The sequence below is a fragment of the Schistocerca gregaria genome, chromosome 4, assembly GCF_023897955.1.
Source record: "Schistocerca gregaria isolate iqSchGreg1 chromosome 4, iqSchGreg1.2, whole genome shotgun sequence".
Lineage (NCBI taxonomy): Eukaryota > Metazoa > Arthropoda > Insecta > Orthoptera > Acrididae > Schistocerca > Schistocerca gregaria.
The window spans coordinates 262,918,354-262,943,029 of NC_064923.1; the positions used below are offsets into that span (position 1 = coordinate 262,918,354).

The following is a 24,676-nucleotide window of genomic DNA, read 5'->3' on the forward strand; positions in this document are numbered from 1 at the left end:
GCTCGTTTTAGTGGCAGTCACTGAAGAAAAGGCAGTTTTCTTTGCGGTGAGATCTATTTACGAAATTTTAATCACCAGCTTTCTCTTCTAAGTGTGGAAATATTTTGTTGACACCCACCTATGTAAGGAGAAATGATAATCGTAATAAAACAACAGAAATCAGAACTCGAATGGAAAGATTTAGGTGTTCCTTTTTTCACATGCGCCATTCGAGAGTGGAATGGTAGAGAAGTAATATGAAAATGGTTTGATGAATTATCTGCCAGGCACTTAACGTGTGAACTGCAGAGTAACCATGTAGATGTGAAAAAGCACATACTGGTCTTTATTCCAGATTCACTATGTGCAAGTTAACATTCATGTTTTGGAAATCTCAGAGTTCAGTGCACTGAAGACTTTGTCAACAAACTCAGTGAAGTTATTTTATTTCTCGTGATGATGAACATACTTCACTCAAACCATTAGGTAGCATAATACCTACACCTAGGAAATGGTTCTGTAACAACTTAGAGATGGTGGTGTACCCATACATTGTTTGTTGTGTCGGCTACTATGGGAGTCAGTGTTGACACAAATAAGGAAGAAGAGAAGTATCAATGGCTGGTGGCAGGAATCTAAAATCATCAGTACAAAACACTTTCTAGTTAACAGAAAACTTTGTTTCTATTAAGGGAAGAGACAGCACTTAACTTTCAGTGCTTCCTGTGTTTCCTGTATAATAGTTTAGTCTCCATTACTATTAGCAGAATGCTGGCTAAGTAACGTCTTCCTGTTAGTCAGTACTAATGCTATGGAAGACTGCGACTTAACTGGTCCAACCAGTGGGTGGCTAAAACAGTGTTGCCAGGGGCCGCTGAACTGTGTCTTCGTGGGGTGTGGAATTGCCTGCTCTTATCATTGGCATGTGGGTTAGTGCAGTCTTGATGCCATTTTGTGGCACTGTGCCGGTTGGCATGCAGTTGATACTTAGGACCGTACATTTTTGATGTCTGCTGGATTCAGAATAGGTTTTTTTATATTGACGCACAATTCCTTCTGAACCTTTAGTTTTCCACCTGTATGAATGTCACACCTGTGACATGTGCTCAGGGTCTTTTACTGTCTTTGATGATGATCTGAAGGAAATGAGTTGTGTGTATATAAACTGTAAACTTAAGCGCATATGGTCTATTTGTATCAGGTTAGCTAATGTAGCCACTAAGGATATATGTAAAACCTCGGTCTTTAAGACCAATACTGTGCATGTAGTGTAAGGCATGCGCATGAGTGTATGTGTTACTTGATATAATTTTAAACTTGAGTGATGTAAATTTGATACGCTTTTCAAAACTCCGAAGTAACTACGCAACTTGTGTTACAGCGCCATTTTCTACATCCAGTTACGTAAGTTCCTCTAGTACGTACAGCCCGCAGATACAAGAGCAGCCTGCAGAATCTCCATCAACCACCACCCAGTCACAATCCATACCAACGCGGACGAAAACACAGCGGCCAAGAGTTCCTCCTCCCTCAAAAGTAAATACTTGTGTAATCTTGTGCATTCATGTATTTAGTGTGTTGTTAACATTTAATTGTAAATATACTTCTTGAATGGAGGAAAGCACTAATTGGAAACTTTCAGATTCCAGCAACAGCAGTTGAAATGCCTGGTGATGCTATTAACAGCAGTATAGGATATCTAGATGTTCAGTTTGGTGCTCTAGAATTCGGAAGTGAGACGAACTCTTTTGAAACAAATTCGGAACAGAACAAGTTTTCCAACAGTGTATCAAACTCAGTTCTGGATTCCTTACCATCGCCTAGAGCTTCCACGAATCTTGACCTGAGTACAAGTCAAACATCTGCATTAGATGCATACACGGCATCCTCAACTCAAAAATCGAGTCAAAACAGTATTGCTTCATCACTCAGTCAAAGTCAGAAGGTACTGTTAAGGATTTCTGCATAATTTAGTAAAAAAAAGTTAAAAGTTTGGTACTGTATGTATAAACTTTGTTTCTAGCTTCCAGGTTCTGAATCTATTCTCTCTACATCAGACCACAAAGTTAGCCAGTCCAGTTTCACACAAACAAGGTCATCGACTGCATCTACTTTGGACGTAGATAAAAGCGAAGTGGGCCTATCTTACTCTGCACCCAGTACAGTCACATATCAATCCACTTACCAGAATCAGAAGTCGTCATCTTCCGTCTATCCAACTGCCTCCAGCTATACACCATCAAACTACTCGTCTGTACAGGTATTTGATATAATCTCTCTGGTTTACATGAAAGCCAAAATGCAAATTCTGCAGAGATTAACACACACTTATGGTTGGAGCCTTTTAACTTAGCTTTATAATCATTTGACCATTTATCATATGTGTGTGTTAGTCTAGAATGCTTTCTATTACTTATTTAAATTTGGTTAGTTTTAACATAAAGGATTAAGTGTTGCATTTTGATACTATCATAGGGTTATTACTGATGGACCGCTGTTTGCACATGAACTATCTGCATGTTTGATAAAAAAGGAAGAACCAGCACATGTATCTTTGCATACTGACAATCATTACATGCTGCTGTTGCTTCTACAGTTTAATTAATCAAAATGTTTGAATGTGCTCCCAAGCATATCATCACATTTCCGCTATAATATTTTTGTAATATATACCCTCTGTTTTTTCCCTCCATTTACTGCCATATTTTAAAAAAAGGTATTTTTGATAATCCTACTTTTAACACATGCGTCGAGTGTTGCCACATGTTCTGGAAATCAGGGGATTTCAAACATTTCAGGGAAATTTGAAAAATCACTTGAAAAATCTTGTTTTTGTCTCAATAGATGAAATGGCTTGTTTACTGGGTTGTCGTGCACCGTACTTGACTGGGTGCAGCTGAGTACTAGAGCCGCTTCCCTACTCCCTCATTCCTACTGCTTCTCCCCTTCTTACCACTCCCCTCAGCTTGCAGTCAGTGCTGCCACCACTTCTAACAGCTAGCCTAGCAGCTGCCGATGAGAGGCAGGGAGACACAATGAGTGGTTTGTTTGGATCTGATTCTGAGAGACTGTGGACATAGCGGCCAGAGATGACGGTCATGTGTTCATGGGTTGTGTCTAAGTGATTACGTTAATGTGTGTGTGCGCGCTCTTGTTTCCTGACAAAATCTATGGCAGAAAATTTAGTTGTGTGAGTGTGATAGTTTTTTTTCTATGTGCCTGTCTGTGGCTCAGCAATCATCTTTTTGGTGAGCTGTTGTCTATCATTATTGTTGATTATCAGAGCATTACCTACAAACAAATCCAGGGTAAGGCTATGGGAAACCGCATGGCACTATCCTATGCCAGCGTATTCATGGGCCATCTAGAGAAATCCTTCCTAAACACCCAGAATCCTGAACCTGTCACCTGATTCAGATTCATTGATGACATCTTTGCCATCTGGATCGAGGATGAGGACGCCCTATCCACATTCCTCCAGAACCTCAACAGCCTCTTGCTTCACCTCGTCCTACTCAACCCAACAAACTACCTACCTAGATTTTGACCTCCACCTCAAAAATGGCTACATCAGTATCTTTGTCCATATCAGAGCTACTAACCACATGCAATATCTCACTTAGACATCTTCCACCCATTCCATACCAAGAATTCCTTTCCATACAGCTTAGCCACCTTTGGTCATCACATCTGCAGTGATGATCGGTTCCTCTTAAAAATATACCGTCTGTCTCTCTGAGGCTTTCACAGACTGTAATTGTCCTCCTAACCTTGTACAAAACCAAATATTCAGTGCCTTATCTATCCAGTCTCCCACAATCTTCCAAAGTCTCACTCTCTGGCCACAGAGGAGCATTCCCCTCACAACTCAGTATCACTCAGGACAGGAGCAACTGAATTATATTCTCTGCCAGGGTTTCGACTACCTCTCGTGCCTTGAAAGGAGAATCTCCTGCCCACTATCCTTCCCACCTCTTCTACAGTGATATTCCGCTGTCCATCGAACCTGCAGAATTTACTTGGACATCACTACTCCTTATATCGTAATCCCTGCTCCTAACTCCTTACATCATGGCTTGTATTCCTGTAGTAGATCTAGGTGCAAGACCTGTCCCATACATCCTCCCTCACCACTTACTCAAGTTCGTTCACAAACATAATCTATCCCAGCAGTGGCAGGGATACCTGTGAAACCAGTCATCTAATCTAAAAGTTAAGCTGTAACCACTGTACTGCATTCTATGTGAGCGTGGCAACCAACAAACTGTCTGTCCATACGAATGGCCACTGGAAAACTGTGGCGAAGAAACAAGTGGCCCACCCTGTTGCTAAGCATGCTGCTGCTTCACAACTTGTGCCATGTGGGTCCTTCCCATCACCACCAGCTTTTTTTGAATTGCACAGGTGGGAGCTTTCCCTGCAGTATATCCTACATTCCTGTAGCCCCCCTGGCATTAACCTTTGTAAGTCATTTTTCTCACCCATCCAACTCCCCCCCCCCCTCTTTTTACTCCCCCCCCCTCTTTTTACTCCCCCCCCCCACCCCCACCCCACCCAAACATCTCCTCTCGTCTCCCCTCTGTCTAACCTGGCTGCACCTAGCTGCCGTCACCTCATCTTTGCGAGATACCCAGCAGTACTTCACTGTCTCCCACCCCCACCCTGTTATCCTTCTGCCTCAGCCTCCCCGCCCCAGCATCCTCCTTCACCTACCCATATTGCTGCTCATCATACACTGCTGTGTGACTTAAAGGTGCCACAAGCTGCAGTGCACGCACGCGCGCCTGTGTGTGTGTGTGTGTGTGTGTGTGTGTGTGTGTGTGTGTGTGTGTGTGTGTGTGTGTGAGAGAGAGAGAGAGAGAGATATCCATGTTGCTCTAATGCTCTAATAATAAATGTTTGGATGGACACAGGTTATATATTTTTTAATATACCAGGTGTGTCTCCTGTGGGTTGTCAAGCGCATTGTCTCTGGTGTTTCAGCAGATATTTACAATTTTTTAAGCAAATTTTTGTGATTGTTGCAGTGAATAGGCAAAATGTGTGATATTGGGTAACAGAGAATTTTCACGATATCATCCAGCACATTCTAGGTTCACCAAAAGTGTGCAGCCTTAGAGTTTAAATCCTGTTCATTGCATCTTTCGTACAATGCCCAATGTCAACGGAAAATCTGTTTCTTTCCCAGTGCTGATAAAATTATCTTGAAAGTGGAATTTTTGTGAAGATTCAATAGACAGACCCAAATTAGTTCAGTGTGTTACTTGCTTTACCAGTATGTATTAACATGAATAGTAAAGTACGAAGAATAACAGTTAGCCTAGTAGCGACTAAGCAGCATTTGTGATGGCAGTATCAGTCTGTATAGGCCCTAGCAGTGCTATCACTGCTGGAGTAATAGTTTTTCTTCGTGTTTTACTGTCCCTATTTATACACATCAATAATAGAAACATCCCCCTAGGGTAATTTGGAACCTTCCTGTCGAGTAGGCACATAAAATTCCACTTTAAAAAGCATTTTGTTTGTTACAGGAAACAAACCTATACTTCCCTTGGTGCTATGTGTTGCATGAAAGACATAATGAGCAGTCTTTGTTTGGGTTGATTCCATCTTCACGCTGCAAAAACAAAATTGTGAATGTTTGCTGAAACACCAAGAATATGCACTTGATGACTCTGCTAAGAGAGACCCTGTATATAAATGTACATACAATAGGGAAAGGTGATAAGCAAAAATCTTGAAAGGCTCTTGACTGATTCACTTCAGATTTTTACATGCTGCTCTAATAAAGATTGGGATGGATGTAGGCGATATGTGGTATATGTAAAAGTCTTGAAAAGTTCTTGATCGATTTACTTGAAATATTTCCATGATACTCTAATAAAGTCATATGGACATGGGCTGTGCACTGAAGCTCTGCTTTTACCCTTTTCAAGGTAGTACTTCAATGTAAGGATGTAGAGGCTTATCTCACTAGGGGTAAGGTAGATACTGCCTACAGGAAAGAGATAAGAGAACCACTTGTATGAACATCAAGGGCTCAAATGGAAACCCAGTTCTAAGCAAAGAAGGGAAAGTAGAAAGATGGAAGGAGTATATAGAGGGTCTGTACAAGGCCGATGTACTTGAGGACAATATTACGGAAATGGAAGAGGATGTAGATGAAGATGAAATGGGAGATACGATACTGCGTGAAGAGTTTGACAGAGCACTGAAAGACCTGAGTCAAAACAAGGCCCCCGGAGTAGACAACATTCCATTGGAACTACTGACGGCCTTGGGAGAGCAATTCCTGACGAAACTCTACCATCTGGTCAGCAAGATGTATGAGACAGGCGAAATACCCCTAGACTTCAAGAAGAATATAATAATTCCAATCCCAAAGAAAGCAGGTGTTGACAGATGTGAAAATTACCGAACTATCAGTTTAAGAAGTCACAGCTGCAAAATACTAACGTAAATTCTTTACAGACAAATGGAAAAACTAGTAGAAGCCGACCTCGGGGAAGATCAGTTTGGATTCGATAGAAATGTTGGAACACGTGAGGCAATACTGACCCTACGACTTATCTTAGAAGCTAGATTAAGGAATGGCAAACCTACATTTCTAGCATTTGTAGACTTAGAGAAAGCTTTTGACAATGTTGACTGGAATACTCTCTTTAAAATTCTGAAGGTAGCAGGGGTAAAATACAGGGAGCGAAAGGGTATTTCCAATTTGTACAGAAACCAGATGGCAGTTATAAGAGTCGAGGGACATGAAAGGAAGCATTGGATGGGAAGGGAGTGAGACAGGGTTGTAGTCTGTCCCCGATGTTATTCAATCTGTATATTGAGCAAGCAGTGAAGGAAACGAAAGAAAAATTTGGAGTAGGTATTATAATCCATGGAGAAGAAATCAAAATGTTGAGGTTCGCCGATGACATCGTAATTCTGTCAGAGACAGCAGAGGACTTGGAAGAGCAGTTGAATGGAATGGATAGTGTCTTGAAAGGAGGATATAAGATGAACATCAACAAAAGCAAAACGAGGATAATGGAATGTAGGCGAATTAAGTTGGGTGATGCTGAGGAAATTAGATTAGGAAATGAGACACTTAAAGTAGTAAAGGAGTTTTGCTATTTGGGGAGCAAAATAACTGATGATGGTCGAAGTAGAGAGGATATAAAATGTAGACTGGCAATGGCAAGGAAAGCGTTTCTGAAGAAGAGAAATTTGTTAACATCGAGTATAGATTTAAGTGTCAGGAAGTCATATCTGAAAGTATTTGTATGGAGTGTAGCCATGTATGGAAGTGAAACATGGACGATAAACAGTTTGGACAAGAAGAGAATAGAAGCTTTCGAAATGTGGTGCTACAGAAGAATGCTGAAGATTAGATGGGTAGACCACATAACTAATGAGGAAGTATTGAACAGGACTGGGGAGAAGAGGAGTTTGTTGCACAACTTGACCAGAAGAAGGGATCGGTTGGTAGGACATGTTCTGAGGCATCAAGGGATCACCAGTTTAGTATTGGAGGGCAGTGTGGAGGGTAAAAATCGTAGAGGGAGACAAAGAGATGACCACACTAAGCAGATTCAGAAGGATGTAGGTTGCAGTAGGTACTGGGAGATGAAGAAGCTTGCACAAGATAGAGTAGCTTGGAGAGCTGCATCAAACCAGTCTCAGGACTGAAAACAACAACAACAACAACAACAACTACTACAGACCTCAAATACTCGCTAGGGATATGGTTATTAACCAATAAAGGTTACCTGAATTTTCCACTGTTTACCCATTGGTGTAACTGGCACTGGTTAACTGTTTGGAAAGTACAAATGTTTGACTTTGTTTCGTTCATCATAATCGATGTTTTTGGAAAGCGTGCAGTTGTCATTCATTAAGTAATGAAACATCGCATCAGTTCTCTCTCTCTCTCTCTCTCTCTCTCTCTCTCTCTCTCTCTCTCTCTCTCTTTCCACGCTTGGAGTGATGTCTTCCATGAATTTATTCCCATTGTCACTTTGAGGTTATAAGGTACTTCTCACCCTCCATTACACACACCACTCACACACTGAAAAAATATTAACTGGTGCAGTATTTCATTATTCAAACCAGAAACATTTGAGCAATGCAATGGTTTCAACTAGGGCTACAAGCAGCCGATCAACAAAACACACAAAATGTGCTATCGAGTTATCATGATGAGAGCAAAAGCAGCAGACCATGTGCGGGTCGCAGGTATATATGGAGGGTAGTAAATGGGCGGGGCGTGTTCAAAGTCGAAAGCTTTTGCTAACGTGGTGTCCAAAAACTATGAAGTTGCGTATGCACAATACACTGAGAACTTTTGTGATCGGTCATTATTCAAAAGAACCTAGGTATTCCCAGCAGCCACCACGGGGAGTAGAGATTGTCAGAGGAAGGAAATAAAACTCTAATTCTTAAAACTTTACCGATTCAGACCTTTTGAGTAGTGTGTCATGGTGTCAAGAAACTAAATTGCTTAATGTTTGTCAACACTTCAAGGCCAGTGCCATGCCTGTATTTCATATCAACTACTTTTTGTTTTGCGTGAACATTGTTTCGTAAAATGTAAATCACAGAGAAATTGTAGATATGTTAACATAAAATTGGATGTGAATTAGCATTGTAAACATAGGAAATTTCATGGGAAATATAAAAATTTTTGTAAATGGCAGGAAAAATTAAATCTGGGAACTTAAAAGTGGGGTTGTATTGTATATTTTTTAAACAGCCGTGTACAGGGTTTCTCTGAAAAATAAATTGCAAGGTAGAAAATTATTTGTCCTGTTATGCTGCAAAAGTGTGCTGTTCTGTTTTCTTTCGTGCAGTCAGTTTCAGCTACAATAACGAACATTTAAACTATTAGATAAACTGCTCTCCCAAGTATATTCAATCTCATTATAGATATTTTTAAACAATCAGTCTATAAATAACAATATGCTGTTTTCCTAGCATTTGGTTTTCATAGAAAGCAGAAAAGTTGTGGTAACCAAGGCTTAAAGTCAGAGAAAAGGCTGAGAGGAGATGGAATGGGGAGGGGGAGGAGATGTGTGTAAGAGAGGAGGGGGGAAAGGAGAAGAGGCACAGAGGGGGGTCGAGCAGGGGAAGAGGAGATGGGTGATTTGGGGGGGGGGGGGGGAAGGATGGACAGAGTGGGGGATAAGACATTAACAGAGAGAGGTGGAGAAGGAGATTAGAATGTGTATCCAATTCCCATACTTATTTAACAGTTATTAATCATTGCCAGGTTAGGTACTTTCACTTAAAACCAAGTGAAGATTTGCAATAGTCAGTGGTAGACATACAGATGTGTGGTTCACTTTGTAACTTCCGATGCATTGTACCATATTTACTCGAACCTAAGCCACACTTTTTTCTGATTTTTGTAATCCAAAAAACCGTGTGTGGCTTACAATCGAGTGCAAAGTAAGCGGAAGTTCTGGAAAATGTTGGTAGGTGCCGCCACAACTAACTTCTGCCATCTAATATATGTAGCACTACATGTGCATGCTTTGCAGGCACCAAGATAAATACTGGTGCCAAAACCTATGCGCCAGTAAATAAATTAAAAGAAAAGGTTGAAGAATGTAAACATTATGCCATGTATTCTTTCGTGTTTGCTGCTATCTCATTTAAATCTTGTCTGCCTAATAAACTACGAAACTAGAGTGAGACAACGACAAACATGGAAGAATATACATATAATGTCATGTTTATATTCGTATTATTCTTATGCTGAATAGTGATACAGTCAGAAATGAAGCACGAATCTAAGATGACTCTAATTTCTGTACAGAATGTAATGTAGTAAAGAGGCATCTGCAAAGATTTTCAAACGGAGAAAAATTTTTGCTAAACTCTCGTTAGGAACAATTCTATCATATGCAGTCTATTATTTTTTTCTCGTTGATCATTCTCAAAGAAAGGAGCTGTGTAAGTAACAACAAATAGCAGTCTCTTGCTGTTGTTTCGGTTATGAGACAATTCCTCTCTCTTTTTTTTTTAATTGTAAGCCGCAGTAGTGCGCACAAAAGCAAGCCATGGCGCGAACAGTGACAGGTCGTAAACACTCATTATCAGAATACGACAAACAATGCATGACACCTTAATAATGCATTTTCAGCTTAGTCACGTAAAGACCTATAGCAATGAGAACGGCACTTATCGGATCAAAGCAACATAAGCAATTGATTCAAACCAGACGTAGCACCTGAAAAGGTACCCGTATAATTATGGACGGAGTGCCTGACAAATTGCAGTGGCTACTTGGTAAAGCTCAACTGTTAATCTTAAGACTCGAACCAAACTATTGTAGCTGTATCTTCATCCATTTGACCTCAATTGTGTCTCGTGTTACAATGGACCAACTTTGTTTTTATTTGGAGGGGCGGTCTAAAACTTTTCTCTCCCCTTAAATTTCAAGTCTCAAATTTCAGGAGCGGCTTAGATTTGGTAATTTTTTTTCCCGCCTTGATTTCGAGTCTCTTTTCAGTTGCGGCTAAGATTCGAGTAAATACGGTATTCAAAATAGCCAGATTCATTCTACATACTGTAGAAACTCATCAGTCAAACTTCTGAAGGTCCAACTACCCACCTAGTCCGACCATCCCAGTTCTGTTACTTGTTATGTATATGAGCTGCTGCTACAGGATTTGCTGATGACTCATTGTCACAGATACGGATCAGTAGGCAGTTGACCAGTGCTAGGTGCGAAATGAGTGATTGTGTTCTTCTTGCATGTTTAAGTGTGTGAAACTAAATTATAGCACAAGCTAAATGTAAATTTGTGATGCTATCTTTTCAACCGGACATTGAGGCCAGTGACGTAAGGTAATTGCTTAACAGAAGCAGAATTAATCGACGACCAAATCATTGACTATGTAACTTGGACAAGTGACGAGAATGGGAATGAGGTTACAACAGTGAATGCAATTAACCTACGGCTCGAGGATCACATACAGTTGCTAAAAATTTATGTGATATAACCCTTCAATACATTGAACAAAGCTCTACATTTATCCCAACAACATTTTGTGGTCTAGGAAATGGCAGAACATCATGGTAAAATCAAGGTTGTCATCTGCTAAGCAAAAGAACATTACAGGCATTATTCGTCCTGCTGAAGAACAGAACATTTTTTACAGTATTTCTCACATTTTAAACAATTAAGTACAAATCAGTTGTTTCAATGCAACACTGTAATAAGGTATGTACAAACATTAAACTTTCACTCACAGTAACTATCTTACTGTATGATACAAACATTTTTTATAGTACAGACACTACTCTGCATTACACTTTCATGTAAGATTTTTTAGTATGTCAACATTTTACTTTTGATTTGTTACTGTTTTAACATGGAATAATATTTCAGACAGTATTTCCAGTTGAAAATTAACGTTTCACTGTACTTCATTGTAATGATGATATTGGTCAGTAAGTGTTCCTCTGACAATCCAACCTATTTTGCAATCTGATCATGATCCCGGTCCTGTAGGGAATGGATTAGTGAGGTTCTACTGTACTTTTGCCCATTATTTAATGCCACTCAATGTTAAGACTGATAACTTTTATTATCCAGCAAAGCAAACTAGAAACTGACCGCTGTAGCAGCACTGTCGTCTCTATATACAAGAAACACGGAATGTGGTATAGTCTGCCCAAAATTGCTTTAGGATTGACACTTTGGCTGTAAGACATGGAGGTGTGGAACAGAATTGCTGCATCCCACATGAAACATGTGTTAATCTTAAATTTTATTCAACTTGCTCAGACAGGCAAACTCTTCTCTTTTATAAATATGGAAATTGCATATGTGTGTTATGGAAGATCTGCAATATTTTTTATTTTAGTTTTATCTGTTGCAACAAATTTACGACAAAATGGACAGTTAATAGAAACATTTTCTTACAGCCTTACCTAATTTTTAACACATGGGCAACATTATTGAAGTTAACTGAACGCATTATGTGAAGGAAATCTTAAGGATATATGAAATTTGCATGTGTTTGAAAGCAGAACTCTGTTGGAGATTTATAATGTGAGGTAATTTGAGATACATACGATGCACGATGGTCCACTTGCGCATTGACTACCAATTGGGTGGGTGTATGGTTTTGACACAACAAACAGATCACTATAGGTTTGCAATGAAATTATTAATTTTTCTAATGCACCTACTTAATTTTGACACAACAAAAATAAAATTAAACATTTTTTCGCGGTGGGAAAACATACCTAAATGGTTAACCTCTATTGTTGAGAAAGAACAAAAGTGGTACAAATAACAGGGCATTTCTATTATACTGTAAACAGTAATAATTATCTTGTGTGATACAAACTGACTTTCTGAGATGAACTTCCTCTGCAATTAGTTGCTATTAATTCCTTCTTACTAAAATTTCATACCTTACGATGATGTAATTTTATTGTAGGTATTTAATTGTGACATTTCTGGCCATGAAAGTTTACATTTTACATACAGATAACGGCACACGCCAAACATGTAGCTGAGTTTACCTGTTCTTCATTTCTAAAGGGATGCTATAAAGACTCCGCTGATATCACCCTCATCGCTGTACTGGGTCCTTTGTGTCACTGTTGTTGAATTCATATTCTTGAGAAAAAAACCTTTTTCACAAAGTGCCTAGCATCCATTGTACATTGGTCTACCGATTATTCATATGATTTTGAAACGCATCCCTATTGCTTTTTGAACACATTCTAAGTTGATTTCTAAATGAATCATAAGTTGATTTTTGAATGTGTGCATAGTGTACATGATGTGTCTGCCTGGGGAATCCCCATCGCGTGTAGAATTGAACTTTCCTGCAGGAAAAAGGTGACGGGGCTATACGAGTTGAGTGGAATAAAGCCGAATGGATGAATGCTAATCGCTGTTCCGAATGGATGAATGCTAATCGCTGTTTATGTGGTTGACTGGGTTTGCAAATGATCAGGGTTGTTATAATTACTAGTGAAAGCCGTAGATTAAGACTACCAGAGTGAAAATAAATGACTAACAGGTAAGAAAGATTGTGTTATCCTCTTTGTATGAAAGAAAATGAAATTTTGATAAATTTTTTTTTGCCAAACTGCTACACCAGTAAGGACCAGTTGTACAGTCGTGTAAGTTCTATTCTGGGAGTAGCACAGAAAACGTGTTGTACGAACACGTAATAATGCCTAACCAGAGAATAAACGTGGGATAAATAAACCAGCTATTGTGACAGGGTTAACCAGAGAATAAGTTTTGACACTGCCATGAATAGTTACAGAATTAGTGATGACAAGATCGTTTATTAGAACAAGGAAGCTGAAGAAATAGGGACATCACACAAATTATGGAAGAATATGACTATTAAAAATTCATATAAAACTTTGTACTACTAATTTTGAATCTCATGCTTGAGAAACAGCTGCCTATGAATGAAATGTGAAGCTATTTCCTAACATAAAGCTTTTTGCTTGTAGTAGGCCTTGGCATTTGATATTGGAACTTCATGAATTATATGACCATTGAGACAGAATGGGAGAAACCTTCAGAGTTGCCTCCCCCTCCCTCCCCCCCTCCTTGCCAGAAGCTATTGCTATTGTTCCTTCAACTCTGTCATCTGTCCAGCCCTGCTTGACAACATGACCAGAATTGGTCCACATTTCATCAAGCCGCATGACTTCATCTATGTTTATGCTATGGATGTCCCTTAAAAATCTGCATGACCATGCAGCTATGTCTCTCCATCAACAGCTTACGGCCTCAGAAATATCCATAGTACAAACCTAGGTCGTTTAAAAATGTGGGCAAGGATGTGCCACTGCCCTGCAAAGGTCTTGATTCATTAAGTGTTTCCAGTAACTTCATTAGTGTCAATGTTTCTTCCTGCGATGATATTCGTACACATGGTGATGAATCGGATCCTTTGTAGGCGAATAAATATTGGTAATCCTCTTATCTGTACAACATGCTTTTTCCTTTTTTTCCCTAGGAGGGTTAAGTTTCAATGGTTCTTCAACTTACGTTTGTTTGTCAGACATTTCCTTCCCAATCTTTGCAACAGTGTTTTTGTTTGTAATCAAAGCTGCAGCAGTTCTGTCGATTGTTAATGGAGGGTAGCAGGCCAGTATTAAGTTCCTCATTCTCAAAACAGGCACATAATATGCAAACAGTTTCTCTTGACTGCCCTGTACAGCAGTCTTCTGACTAAAAGAACGGTGTCAAGCTTTCTACTTACAACTTTTAAGGAACTTTGTGCTAACATTGTTGAGTATCTCACAACAAATAACAGTAACAACAAATAAAACAATAACTCCTGCAACTGTGAAAACAAATGCATGCTGCTGAAGCTCACTGGAAGCAGGAAGTGTTGTTGTGTAGGGTGAAAATGTGGCAGTTTAAAGGGTTTGCTGCTGCTGTAGGTAATGTGGTATCGGCAGAAACTGGCCTGAGGCTGCCAAGTGGACTTTCCCCACTACCACTTCTGTCCTCGCTGTCAATCCTGAAGTAATTTTAGACAGACTATAGTATACTGTACACTCCTAAAAGTAGAACTGTATCAAATGCTACACTTCTATATATTAATTCCCATTATAATGTTGACTGAGCTCTTGCAGGAGGTACAGGAGTCACTTACTGCTTTTGAGTAGAAAGAGCAGGAACAGGATGTGCATTATATACTGGTGTGGGAAACTTAAGGACGAAAGTAATTTTCACATGATGTGTCGCTGACAAATAACATAACTTGATGAAACCTGGACCAGGCATAAAACTGCTACAGTATAGTAAAGAAGATAACTAAAAGACATGTGCAAGGAGATGAAAGAAATACACAATGAGATGAGCGGAAATGACAAGTTTATTCGAAGACAATAATTGAACAGGAGTCACGACATTTCGTTGTCATCCCGTTGACATTACAAATGATGGGATGTGATTCTAAATAGGTTGTGTGATCACCATGGAGGGCAGTGGGTGCTCTGCAACATGCTGCAGTACTAACGATAAGGTTGGTAAGGGGTTCCTGTGGTGTAGGCCATTCCATTCCACCACTGGTGCAGCTGACAACTGCTGGATTGTTGTTCGTGTTGTTGTTGTGGTGTTCAGTCCTGAGACTGGTTTGATGCGTCTCTCCATGCTAATCTATCCTGTGCATCTCCCAGTACCTACAGCAACCTCCATTCTTCTGAATCTGCTTAGTGTATTCATCTCTTGGTCTCCCTCTATGATTTTTACCCTCCACGCTGCCCTCCAATACTAAATTCGTGATCCCTTGATGCCTCTGGACATGCCCTACCAGCCGATCCCTTATTCTAGTCAAGTTGTGCCACAAACTTCTCTTCTCCCCAATCCTATTCAGTACCACCTCATTAGTTACGTGGTCTACCCACCTAATCTTCAACATTCTTCTGTAGCACCACATTTCGAAAGCTTGTATTCTCCTCTTGTCCAAACTATTTATTGTCCATGTTTCACTTCCATACATGGCTACACTCCATACAAATACTTTCAGAAACAACTTCCTGACACTTAAATCTATACGCGATGTTAACAGATTTCTCTTCTTCAGAAACGCTTTCCTTGCCATTGCCAGTCTACATTTTATATCCTCTCTACTTCGACCATCATCAGTTATTTTACTTCCTAAATAGCAAAACTCCTTTACTACTTTAAGTGTCTCATTTCCTAATCTAATTCCCTCAGCATCACCCGATTTAATTTGACTACATTCCATCATCCTCGTTTTGCTTTTGTTGATGTTCATCTTATATCCTCCTTTCAAGACACTGTCCATTCCGTTCAACTGCTCTTCCAAGTCCTTTGCCGTCTCAGACAGAATTACAATGTCATCCCCAAACCTCAGTTTCTTTTCTTCTCCCTGGATTTTAATACCCACTCCAAATTTTTCTTTTGTTTCCTTTACTGCTTGCTCAATTTACAGATTGAATAACACCGGGGAGAGGCTACAACCCTGTCTCACTCCCTTCCCAACCACTGCTTCCCTTTCATGCCCCTCGACTCTTATGACTGCCATCTGATTTCTGTACAAATTGTAAATACCCTTTCGCTCCCTGTATTTTTCCCCTCCCACCTTTAGAATTTGAAAGAGAGTATTCCAGTCAACATTGTCAAAAGCTTTCTCTAAGTCTACAAATGCTAGAAACGTAGGTTTGCCTTTCCTTAATCTTTCTTCTAAGATAAGTCGTAAGGTCAGTATTGCCTCCTGTGTTCCAACATTTCTACGGAATCCAAACTGATCTTCCCCGTGGTCAGCTTCTACCAGTTTTTCCATTCGTCTGTAAATAATGTTATAAAATATGTCTCCCCAGTGCTTCCCACACATACTCAATGGTATTTAAGTTGGGGGAATGGGAAGGCAGGTCATTCACTGAATATCCTCTTCTTCAAAGAACTGCTCCATTCACACTGTTGGATTCAGTCGCAGATTGCCATCCATAAAAATGAATTCAGAGCCAAATTCTGCTCTGAAAAGATACACTTCGGGAAAGAGTACAGTGTCACGATAACATTGACTGGTGAGCGTACTATGTTCAAAAGCGGCATAAATCAATGTTCTTGTGAAATTTCTCCCCTATGCGTGTCTTTTCGAGAGAGCTGTTGGCCCTGGCTTCATTTTTACAGATGACTATGTGTGGCTGCATCAAACAGTGCAGGTGGAATAGTTCTTGGACCAAGAGGAAATTTGGCAATTGGACTGGCCTGCTTCTTCACCCATCTTAAACCCTCATGAAGCACTTGTGGGATAAGTTGGAGACGCATTGCAGTAGTTCCACGTGCACTAACGACCATTCACCAGTTGTCACACACTGGAGGAGGGTGGGAATGCCCTATCACAAACAACCTTCTGGGCAGCATGAGAGCATGTTGCAGAGCATCTATTGCCCCCCCCCCCTTTTCATGGTGATCACACTACCTATTAAGAACTATGTGCCCATTGAGAGCCGTCATAAATAGTGCTGGTCTCTCTCTCTCTCTCTCTCTCTCTCTCTCTCTCTCTCTCTCTCTCTCTCTCTCTCACACACACACACACACACACACACACACACAATTTACTTTTGCCCCCTAAGTTTTGCACACCAGCTTATTGGTAATGTTGCCCATTTCCTCACCTGTGACTGCCAGTGCAGTGGCTGTGTGTCTGCCATGAAAACATCTCAACACTTGAATCTGTGTAGAATATGATTACCACATTTTTCAGTTTTATTGAGCCTCAAAGAACTCTCCTCCAGTTATCAGTTTAACATGACACAGAACGTTTCCAGACTTTTCATGGTAAAACAGCAAAACACTACACCGGAGAGTAAGATGCTTAACATATTATGAGGATCGTTCATGTATAAACCAGAATATTGTAACCCAGTTTTATTGCTGATTCATACCAATAAAAATGCTGTGCTATATTTTTCTAAATAGTTACTCAACAGATAAATTTTCATCATTACACAGGATTCTGTCAGATCCTTTAATGGAAGAAACAAATTGGCTGCCCAGTAGCCAAATGCACATGTATTGTTTGATTGTGATGTAGTCTTCAGAACTTTCACTCCTAGGGCCATTGTCACGTGGAGACTAATCTTGTTAGTGAGGTAGTTGTCCAAAAAACTGCAAGTGCAATTTAGTGAGCTTTTCATGAGTTAGAGCTGCTTCATGTTACCTTGCATATCCTTGCACAGGGAGGACAATATTAATTATTTGCTTGCGTCATTTGTTGCGATAAGTGGTCTTGCCATCATACAGTAGCTTGTAGTAGTAGGAGGCCGTATTTACTGTCTTCCTTTCGTGCATGTAGTCGAGCACCAATAACCAAAACAGCTGTCAAATCTTTCCTGGCTGACAGTCAATTCTTGGCCTTAAGCAGTGCCTCTTCTCCAACTTTCCTACATGTTATGCTCATCCTTTTGTTCTACAGGTTACAATGATGAACCCACAGAGAACAATATGGTCCAGAAAAGCCTCTTGTTTTTCAAAACAATTCAGACCTCATTGACAGATACCTTTCTGCTCACTCTTCTGTGGGTCGGTGATAAGTCATTTAATCCATCTTGTCGGTATTTTTCCATACGAAAGTGTGTGTGATAAAATTGTATGGACACTTCCTACAGTTAACACCTGCCACCTATGATGCAATATCATCAACAGTGATATGGCAGTGGTCTTCCACATATTGCCTTCATTTACTGTGGATGCCAGATGATGATTGTGGGTTGATTTTCAACCTTATCATGACTATTTCAGAGCTTCTTGGCCCAATTGAACACCTAGGTACTTCTCATCGTAGCATCGCCAAGCAGTTCTTGGAGATTCTCCAAAATGCTTCTTGATTTTGCATCTGTGGTGGCTAGAAAAGAAATTTGTTATTTCATGTTCACTGATATGGTGGAATTGAGCATGTTGGCTGTGTGCAAGGCATTTCCAGTAGCCCACAAATGATTCCTTTTTGCATTGTGTAGCTCTTGCCACTTTGCTAGCCAAACGAACAAAGTTCTAGTTTATATTTCAATGACCCTTGTGCATCTATGGATGTTACTCTGTGTAAGATTGAAGATGAGCTGCATGTAGATGTTATGGGCCAGTCTGAGCGAACAATTTTTTTTAATTAATTTTATTTTGTCAATGAAAAACAGGCGATTTGGCATTGATTATGGAGCACCAAAGTTCGATTTTTCTTAAATATGGCTCATAATGTATATGATTACTGCTCAGCCAGGACTTGATTATACTTTTTAGTGAACTAAAGGAAGGTAATTAATTCTCCTGCTTGTTTCGATATGAAGCATTATGTAACCAAACTATACCTCTAAGAGCTAATGCTGGAATAACCTGGCTCTCTATTTATTTAAAAAAGGTAACAATATTATGAAAAGGATAGTTGCTACTCACCATATAGAGGAGACACTGAGCAGGTAGGCACAACAGAAGGCTGTCAGGAAGTGAGTTTTTGGCTAGTAGGGTCTACTTCGGAAATAGATAATGCGCGCGCGCTCACACACACACACACACACACACACACACACACACACACACACACACACTCTTGTCCACATTGTCTAGCTGCTGAGGCCAGACTGGGAGCAGCAGCACATAGCACATCTGGGAGGGGCAACTGGGTAATGGGGGTGAAGAGGAGGCTGGTGGGGGTGGGGGAGGGATAGCAAGTTAGGTATGGGGAATGGTAAAGTGCTGCTTGTGGGAGTGTACAGGGATGAAGTGGAGAGATGGTAGGGCAGCTAGGTGCAGTTGGGAGGTTAGATGAAGGGCGGGAAGGGGGGTGGGGAGATACTGGAAAACAAGAGAAGTAAGACTGTGGGATCGTTGGTGGAATAGAAGGCAGTGTATTGTTGGAATGGTAATGGGGAGGGGGCTAGATGGGTAAGAACAACGAAGGTTGAGGCCAGGAGGGATACGGGAACGTGTGATATAATATTGCAGGGGAGTTCTCACTTGCGCAGTTCAGAAAAACTGGTGTTGGTGGGGGGATCCAGATGGCACAGGATGTAAAGCTGTCATTGAAATGAAGAACGCCATGTCAGGTGGCGTGCTGTGCAACGGGGTGATTCAGCTGTTTCGTGGCCACAGTTTGTCAGTGTCCATTCATGCGGACAGTGAGCTTGTTAGTTGTCATGCCCATGTAGGCTGCAGCACAGTAGTTGCAACTTAGCTTTTAGATCACATGACTGGTTTCACAGGTAGCCTTGCCTTCGATGGGATAGGTGAGGCTTGTGAATGGACTGGAGTAGGTGATGATGGAAGGGTATATGGTACAGGTCTTGCATCTATCTCTGCTATAGGGCTATGAGCGATAGGATATTGTGTTGGTTCGGTGGACGGCGGAATTTCCTGTAAGAGAGGTGGGAAGGATGGGGCAGGACCTTTCTCATTTCAGGGTACAAGGAAAGGTAGTCAAATCCCTGACAAAGAATGTGATTTGGTTGCTACAGTCGTGGATGATACTGAGTTACGAGGGGGAATGCTCCTCTGTGGCTGGGTGGTGAGGCATTCAGAGATGGTGGATGACTGGAGACCTAATGGCGGGTTTGTGTTTGGCTACCACGAGTCCCCAGCCTTTGCAGCATCTTTGCCCTTATTTGTTGCATGTCTGTTCTCTAGCTAGTCTTTTTCCCTTTCCTTGAGGAACATGTCTGGGATGTTTTTGGAAATGTGTTCTTCATTTTCAGTAGCCAATATCAGAACAGTCTCTCCATTGTTTTTCGTTCCTTCTTCGTTTGTTTGTTCCCTTTCTTCTATCCTTCCTCCCTGTGCACTTCTAAAAGCCAACCCATGCATCTGATGTGTAAGAGGTGACTGGATAATGCGTAATTCCAAGCCTCGGGGCAAAGGTAGGTTTTGCACATAGCCCCTGGTGCAAGCCAGGTGCAGGGAGGGGTGATTGCCTGAGTAGTTGCTTGCAAATTCTCTCCTCCATGGCTATCATGTTGGTGTTGAGGCCCGTCGAATGCTGAATTCTTCTCCTGGTGTTATTTACACTACACTGCTCAAAGGTCTGACTTCTGTAGAAACCAAACATACATCTCTGATCAGTATGTTGTTGCAGTCCATCGCCGCATGGGATTAGCCGAGCGGTCTAAGGCGCTGCAGTCATGGACTATGCGGCTGGTTCCGGTGGAGGTTAGAGTCCTCCCTCAGTCATGGGTGTGTGTGTTTGTCCTTAGGATAATTTAGGTTAAGTAGTGTGTAAGCTTAGGGACTGACGACCTTAGCAGTTAAGTCCCATAAGATTTCACACACTTTTTTTGCAGTCAATCGAGTGATGAAAAATGTTGATGCATTGGTAGTGCCTAGAAGCCCTGTTTTTCTTTCTTTTGATAGTGGTGCTTCCATCAAAGATCAAAGCAGGCTATGAAGTTATCATAGTCCCACCGTACATTACGAATCTGATGCACTCCTAGCAGTGACATTGTTAAAACCAAACTCAAATGTCCTGTCGACAGCTGGCCAAAGGTGTAACTTCTGGTAGGGATGCTCACGAGGGCAATTGTCTGCCCCCCTTCTCCCCACTGTATCTAGTTGTTGGCTAGTAGGAAACTGCATTCCACCATCCGGCACTTACAGTACTGTTCCTGCTACATCTTGCTCATGAAGGACATGGCCATGCAGACATGCGACCTCAAATTCAGCACTGTGGTTGTAAAATCGCCCATGTCATGGTAGCATTCCTGTCTCCCGCTCCATCTGTGCAACAAGTCACCAGACTTCTGCCCCATGGGGCAAAGTCACCTTCTACACAATAAGCAGGCCGGAAAGGAGAGAAGAATACTTCCACGAAGATTTATTATGTCCTTCCAGCAAACAAACATGTGAATCTTCCACTTCCAGCCAGAAAGGCTCCAAGAAATCCAACACAGGCAAAAGGTCTTCTCGTTCACTGACTCAGAAATCCTCTTTGATGGTGTCACCATGTGATACTCTCACCCGGCCGACTTCCGTTCACCAGTGCGCGCTGCCACCCATTCTTCTGCCCTGGATTCCACAAACCGACAGAAGGTGAATGCCAGTGCCTCTATAGATCTCATGGAGCAGGATACTCCAGCCTCTGCACCCTACAGCAGTGACTATTCGAAGGATGACACTCGGCATTCACCGAGGTGAAACAGCTTCATTTTTTCTATCCTTCCTTTTTCTTGTTGTGACTCTAGTTCAATGGAACGGTCCCGGCCTTTGATCCAACAAAGAGCATGTACGGATGCTCTTGGAATTGCAGCATCCTCTTGTTCTCTGCTCCTGCAAACAAAATTGCATTCTCATGAGCACTTTGAGCTCTCACATTTCTTCCCCGTCCACTTTGACCTACCCGCCGAGGCCAGCTATCCATCTCATGGAGGTTTTATGCGCCTCATCTGGCATGACATTCATAGTCAACCCTTTCTCCCTGACTACCTGGCTTCAGCTGTTGCAGTCCACATTTTCCTTCCTCTCTTGACCTTTCTGCTTTGTATCGTTTATATCCCTCCATCATTCTGTGTCACCAGGGCAGACTGTATCCAGATTATTGGTCAACTCCCTCGCCCCTTTCTGCTGCTCAGTGAGTTTAATGCAAATCATCCCCTTTGGGTCTCTCCCAGCACCTGTCACAGAGGTACACTCTTGGCTGACCTCATTCAATTTAACCTCGTCTGCCTTAACACAGGAGCACCCATGTTCCTTTCACTCTATGGGCACATATCAGGTTTGGACCTCTCCTTCTGCACTACCCAGCTTGCCCATTGTCTCAGGTGGTCCGTTATCTCTGATGTGATGTGTACTTGAGTGACCATTTCCTGTGTGCTATCCATTTGCTGACTCCTACTCAATCTACACACACATTCAAATAGCAGCTTTCTAAGGCCGGCTGGGGGCTTTGCTCCTCCCTGGCGACCTGTGACGAACTTTCCCCAGTTGTGATGATCAGGTAGAAGATCTTACAAACGTTTGTCCTTGCCACCGAAGAACGTTCAATTCTTTGCATTTCCTCTCTACTGTGCCGTGTCGTGGTCCCTTGGTGGACTGAGGTGTGCCATCGCACAATTCATATGTGGATATGTGCTCTGTATTTTTAACATTCATCCTACGATGGCAAACGGTATTCATTATAAACAGTTGCATGCTCAGTGTTGTCACTTTCTTCGGGATTGAAGAAAGGCCAGCTGTATTTCCTTTACTAGTTCTTTTAACAGTTCCCCCTACCTCTTCCATCATGTGGGCCAACCTCATACAGCTCTCTGGGACCAAGGTCCATTCCAGTTTCCGGCCTGACCGTAGCAGATGATGTCATAGTGGACCCTATTGCTATCTCCAACACCTTGGGTCTCTTTTTTGCGAAGATTTCGAGCTCCAGCCACTATCGACCTGCCTTCCTCCATAGGAAACAAGTGGATGAGGCTCAGGTGATACCCTTCTCTTCTCAGAATTGGGATTGCTACAGCGTCGCCTTTAATTGGGAGTGCTACAGTGTCGCCTTTACTAGATCGTGCTCTCACTTCGTTCTGATCTTCTGCCTGAGGGCCGGAAGAGGTTCACATTCAGATGATGCGGAACCTTTCTCTTGCTGGCAAGCACTTTCTCCTTTATATGTGCAATTGCATCTGTGCTGAGGGCAGATCTCCCAGATGCTGGCGTGAAGCCATTGGCAGACCCATACCTAAGCCCGGTAAAGACAAACAAATTCCTTCTAGTTATCACTCCATTTGTCTTATGAGCTATGTTTGCAACGTGATGAAACATATGATTCATGTCCGGCTGGGATGGTTGCTAGAGTATCACAATTCACTAACCACTGCACAGAGTGGATTTAGGGTGCACCGTTCTGCAGTTGACCATTTTTCTGTGGAAATATTGGCTGTGTTTTTCAATTTGGAGAAAGCCTATGACACATACTGGAGGACTGGTATTCCCTGTGCTCTCGACATGTGTGGCTTCCATGGCTGCATGCCCCATTTCCTTCAAGGATTTGTAAAAGACAGAGTTTTCAATGTACGTTTGGGTTCTGCCTTGTTGGACACTTTTATCCAGGAAAATTGTGTGCCTCAGGGTTTCGTGCTGAGCCTGGTACTCTTTGCTATTGCCATTAACCCAATTATGGTCTGTCTCCCACTGTGCATTTCTGGCTCCCTTTTTGTTGACGATTTTATGATCTGTTGCAGTTCTCCGTGGACTCATCTCCTTGGGTGGCATCTTCAGTGATGTCTCAATTGTCTTTACTTGTGGAGCATGGACAATGGCTTTTGCTTTTCCACTGACAAAACAGTTTGTACGAATTTCTGGCAGTGCAGTTGGTTTCTTCCATCATCTTTACATCTTGGGTCTGTTGCTCTTCCAGCCCAGCTCACTACGAAATTCCTGTGCCTCAAGCTTGATAGGAAACTTCTGTGGTCCTCCCATGTGCATTACCTGCGTGCCCAGTGTATGTAGTCCCTCAGTGTCATACGTGTCCTCAGCAGTACTTCATGGGGAGCAAATCAGATCACCCTTCTCTGTTTGTACCGGTCCCTTGTCAATTCGAAACTAGGCTATGGGTGTTTGTTTATGCGTCTGCACATCCATCCCTCGTATGCTGCCTCAATACTATCAACCATCGGGGCATACGTTCGGCCACTGGTGCCTTTTACCCTAACCTAGTAGTGAATCTGTATGCAGAAGCTGCTGAAATGCTGCTGTTGCACTGCCATGACTTTCTCCTCAGCAGATATGCATTCTGTTTGTCTGCCATGTTTGGCCATCCATCCTATACCTCGTCCTTTGCTTACTCCTTCGAACACCATTATGGGGCGAATCCCTCTTCTATGTTACCTCCTGGAGTTCACTTTCGGTTCTTGCTCTGGCAGCTTAAATACCTGCAACTCTCCCAATGGGTGTGAACCCTTCACCACCTTAGCTTCGTGTCGCAGCCCGTGTTCACCTTGGTCTTCATTCGCTTCCTAGGGACCCTACTCCAGCCTCACTCTTATCACCGTAAGATTCACGACCTTCGTAAGGAACTTCACAATAGTATGTTTGTGTACAGTGATGGTTCTTGGACTGACTGTAGTGTCAGGTGTGCCTTCGTCATTGGCACTGACAATTTTTGGTATCGACGTCTGGAAAACAGCTCAATATTTACAGCTGACGTCTTGTCCTGTATCAGGCCACGGAGTACATTCGGGGACACCAGCTTTTCAATTGCATCATGTGATTAGATTT

At 41.8% G+C, this 24,676-nt stretch overlaps 1 protein-coding gene across 12 annotated transcripts in view; it reads left to right on the forward strand.

The window, feature by feature from the left end:
* LOC126268160 (protein lingerer-like) overlaps nt 1–24,676 on the forward strand; it is a 317,435-nt gene that overhangs the window by 229,174 nt on the left and 63,585 nt on the right. For all 12 annotated transcript variants that reach the window (XM_049973713.1, XM_049973717.1, XM_049973720.1 and 9 more), the window contains exons 9-11: nt 1,361–1,515; nt 1,622–1,924; nt 2,003–2,239. In XM_049973713.1, coding sequence (XP_049829670.1) covers nt 1,361–1,515; nt 1,622–1,924; nt 2,003–2,239 — 695 coding nt within the window. The remainder of the gene's footprint in view (nt 1–1,360; nt 1,516–1,621; nt 1,925–2,002; nt 2,240–24,676) is intronic.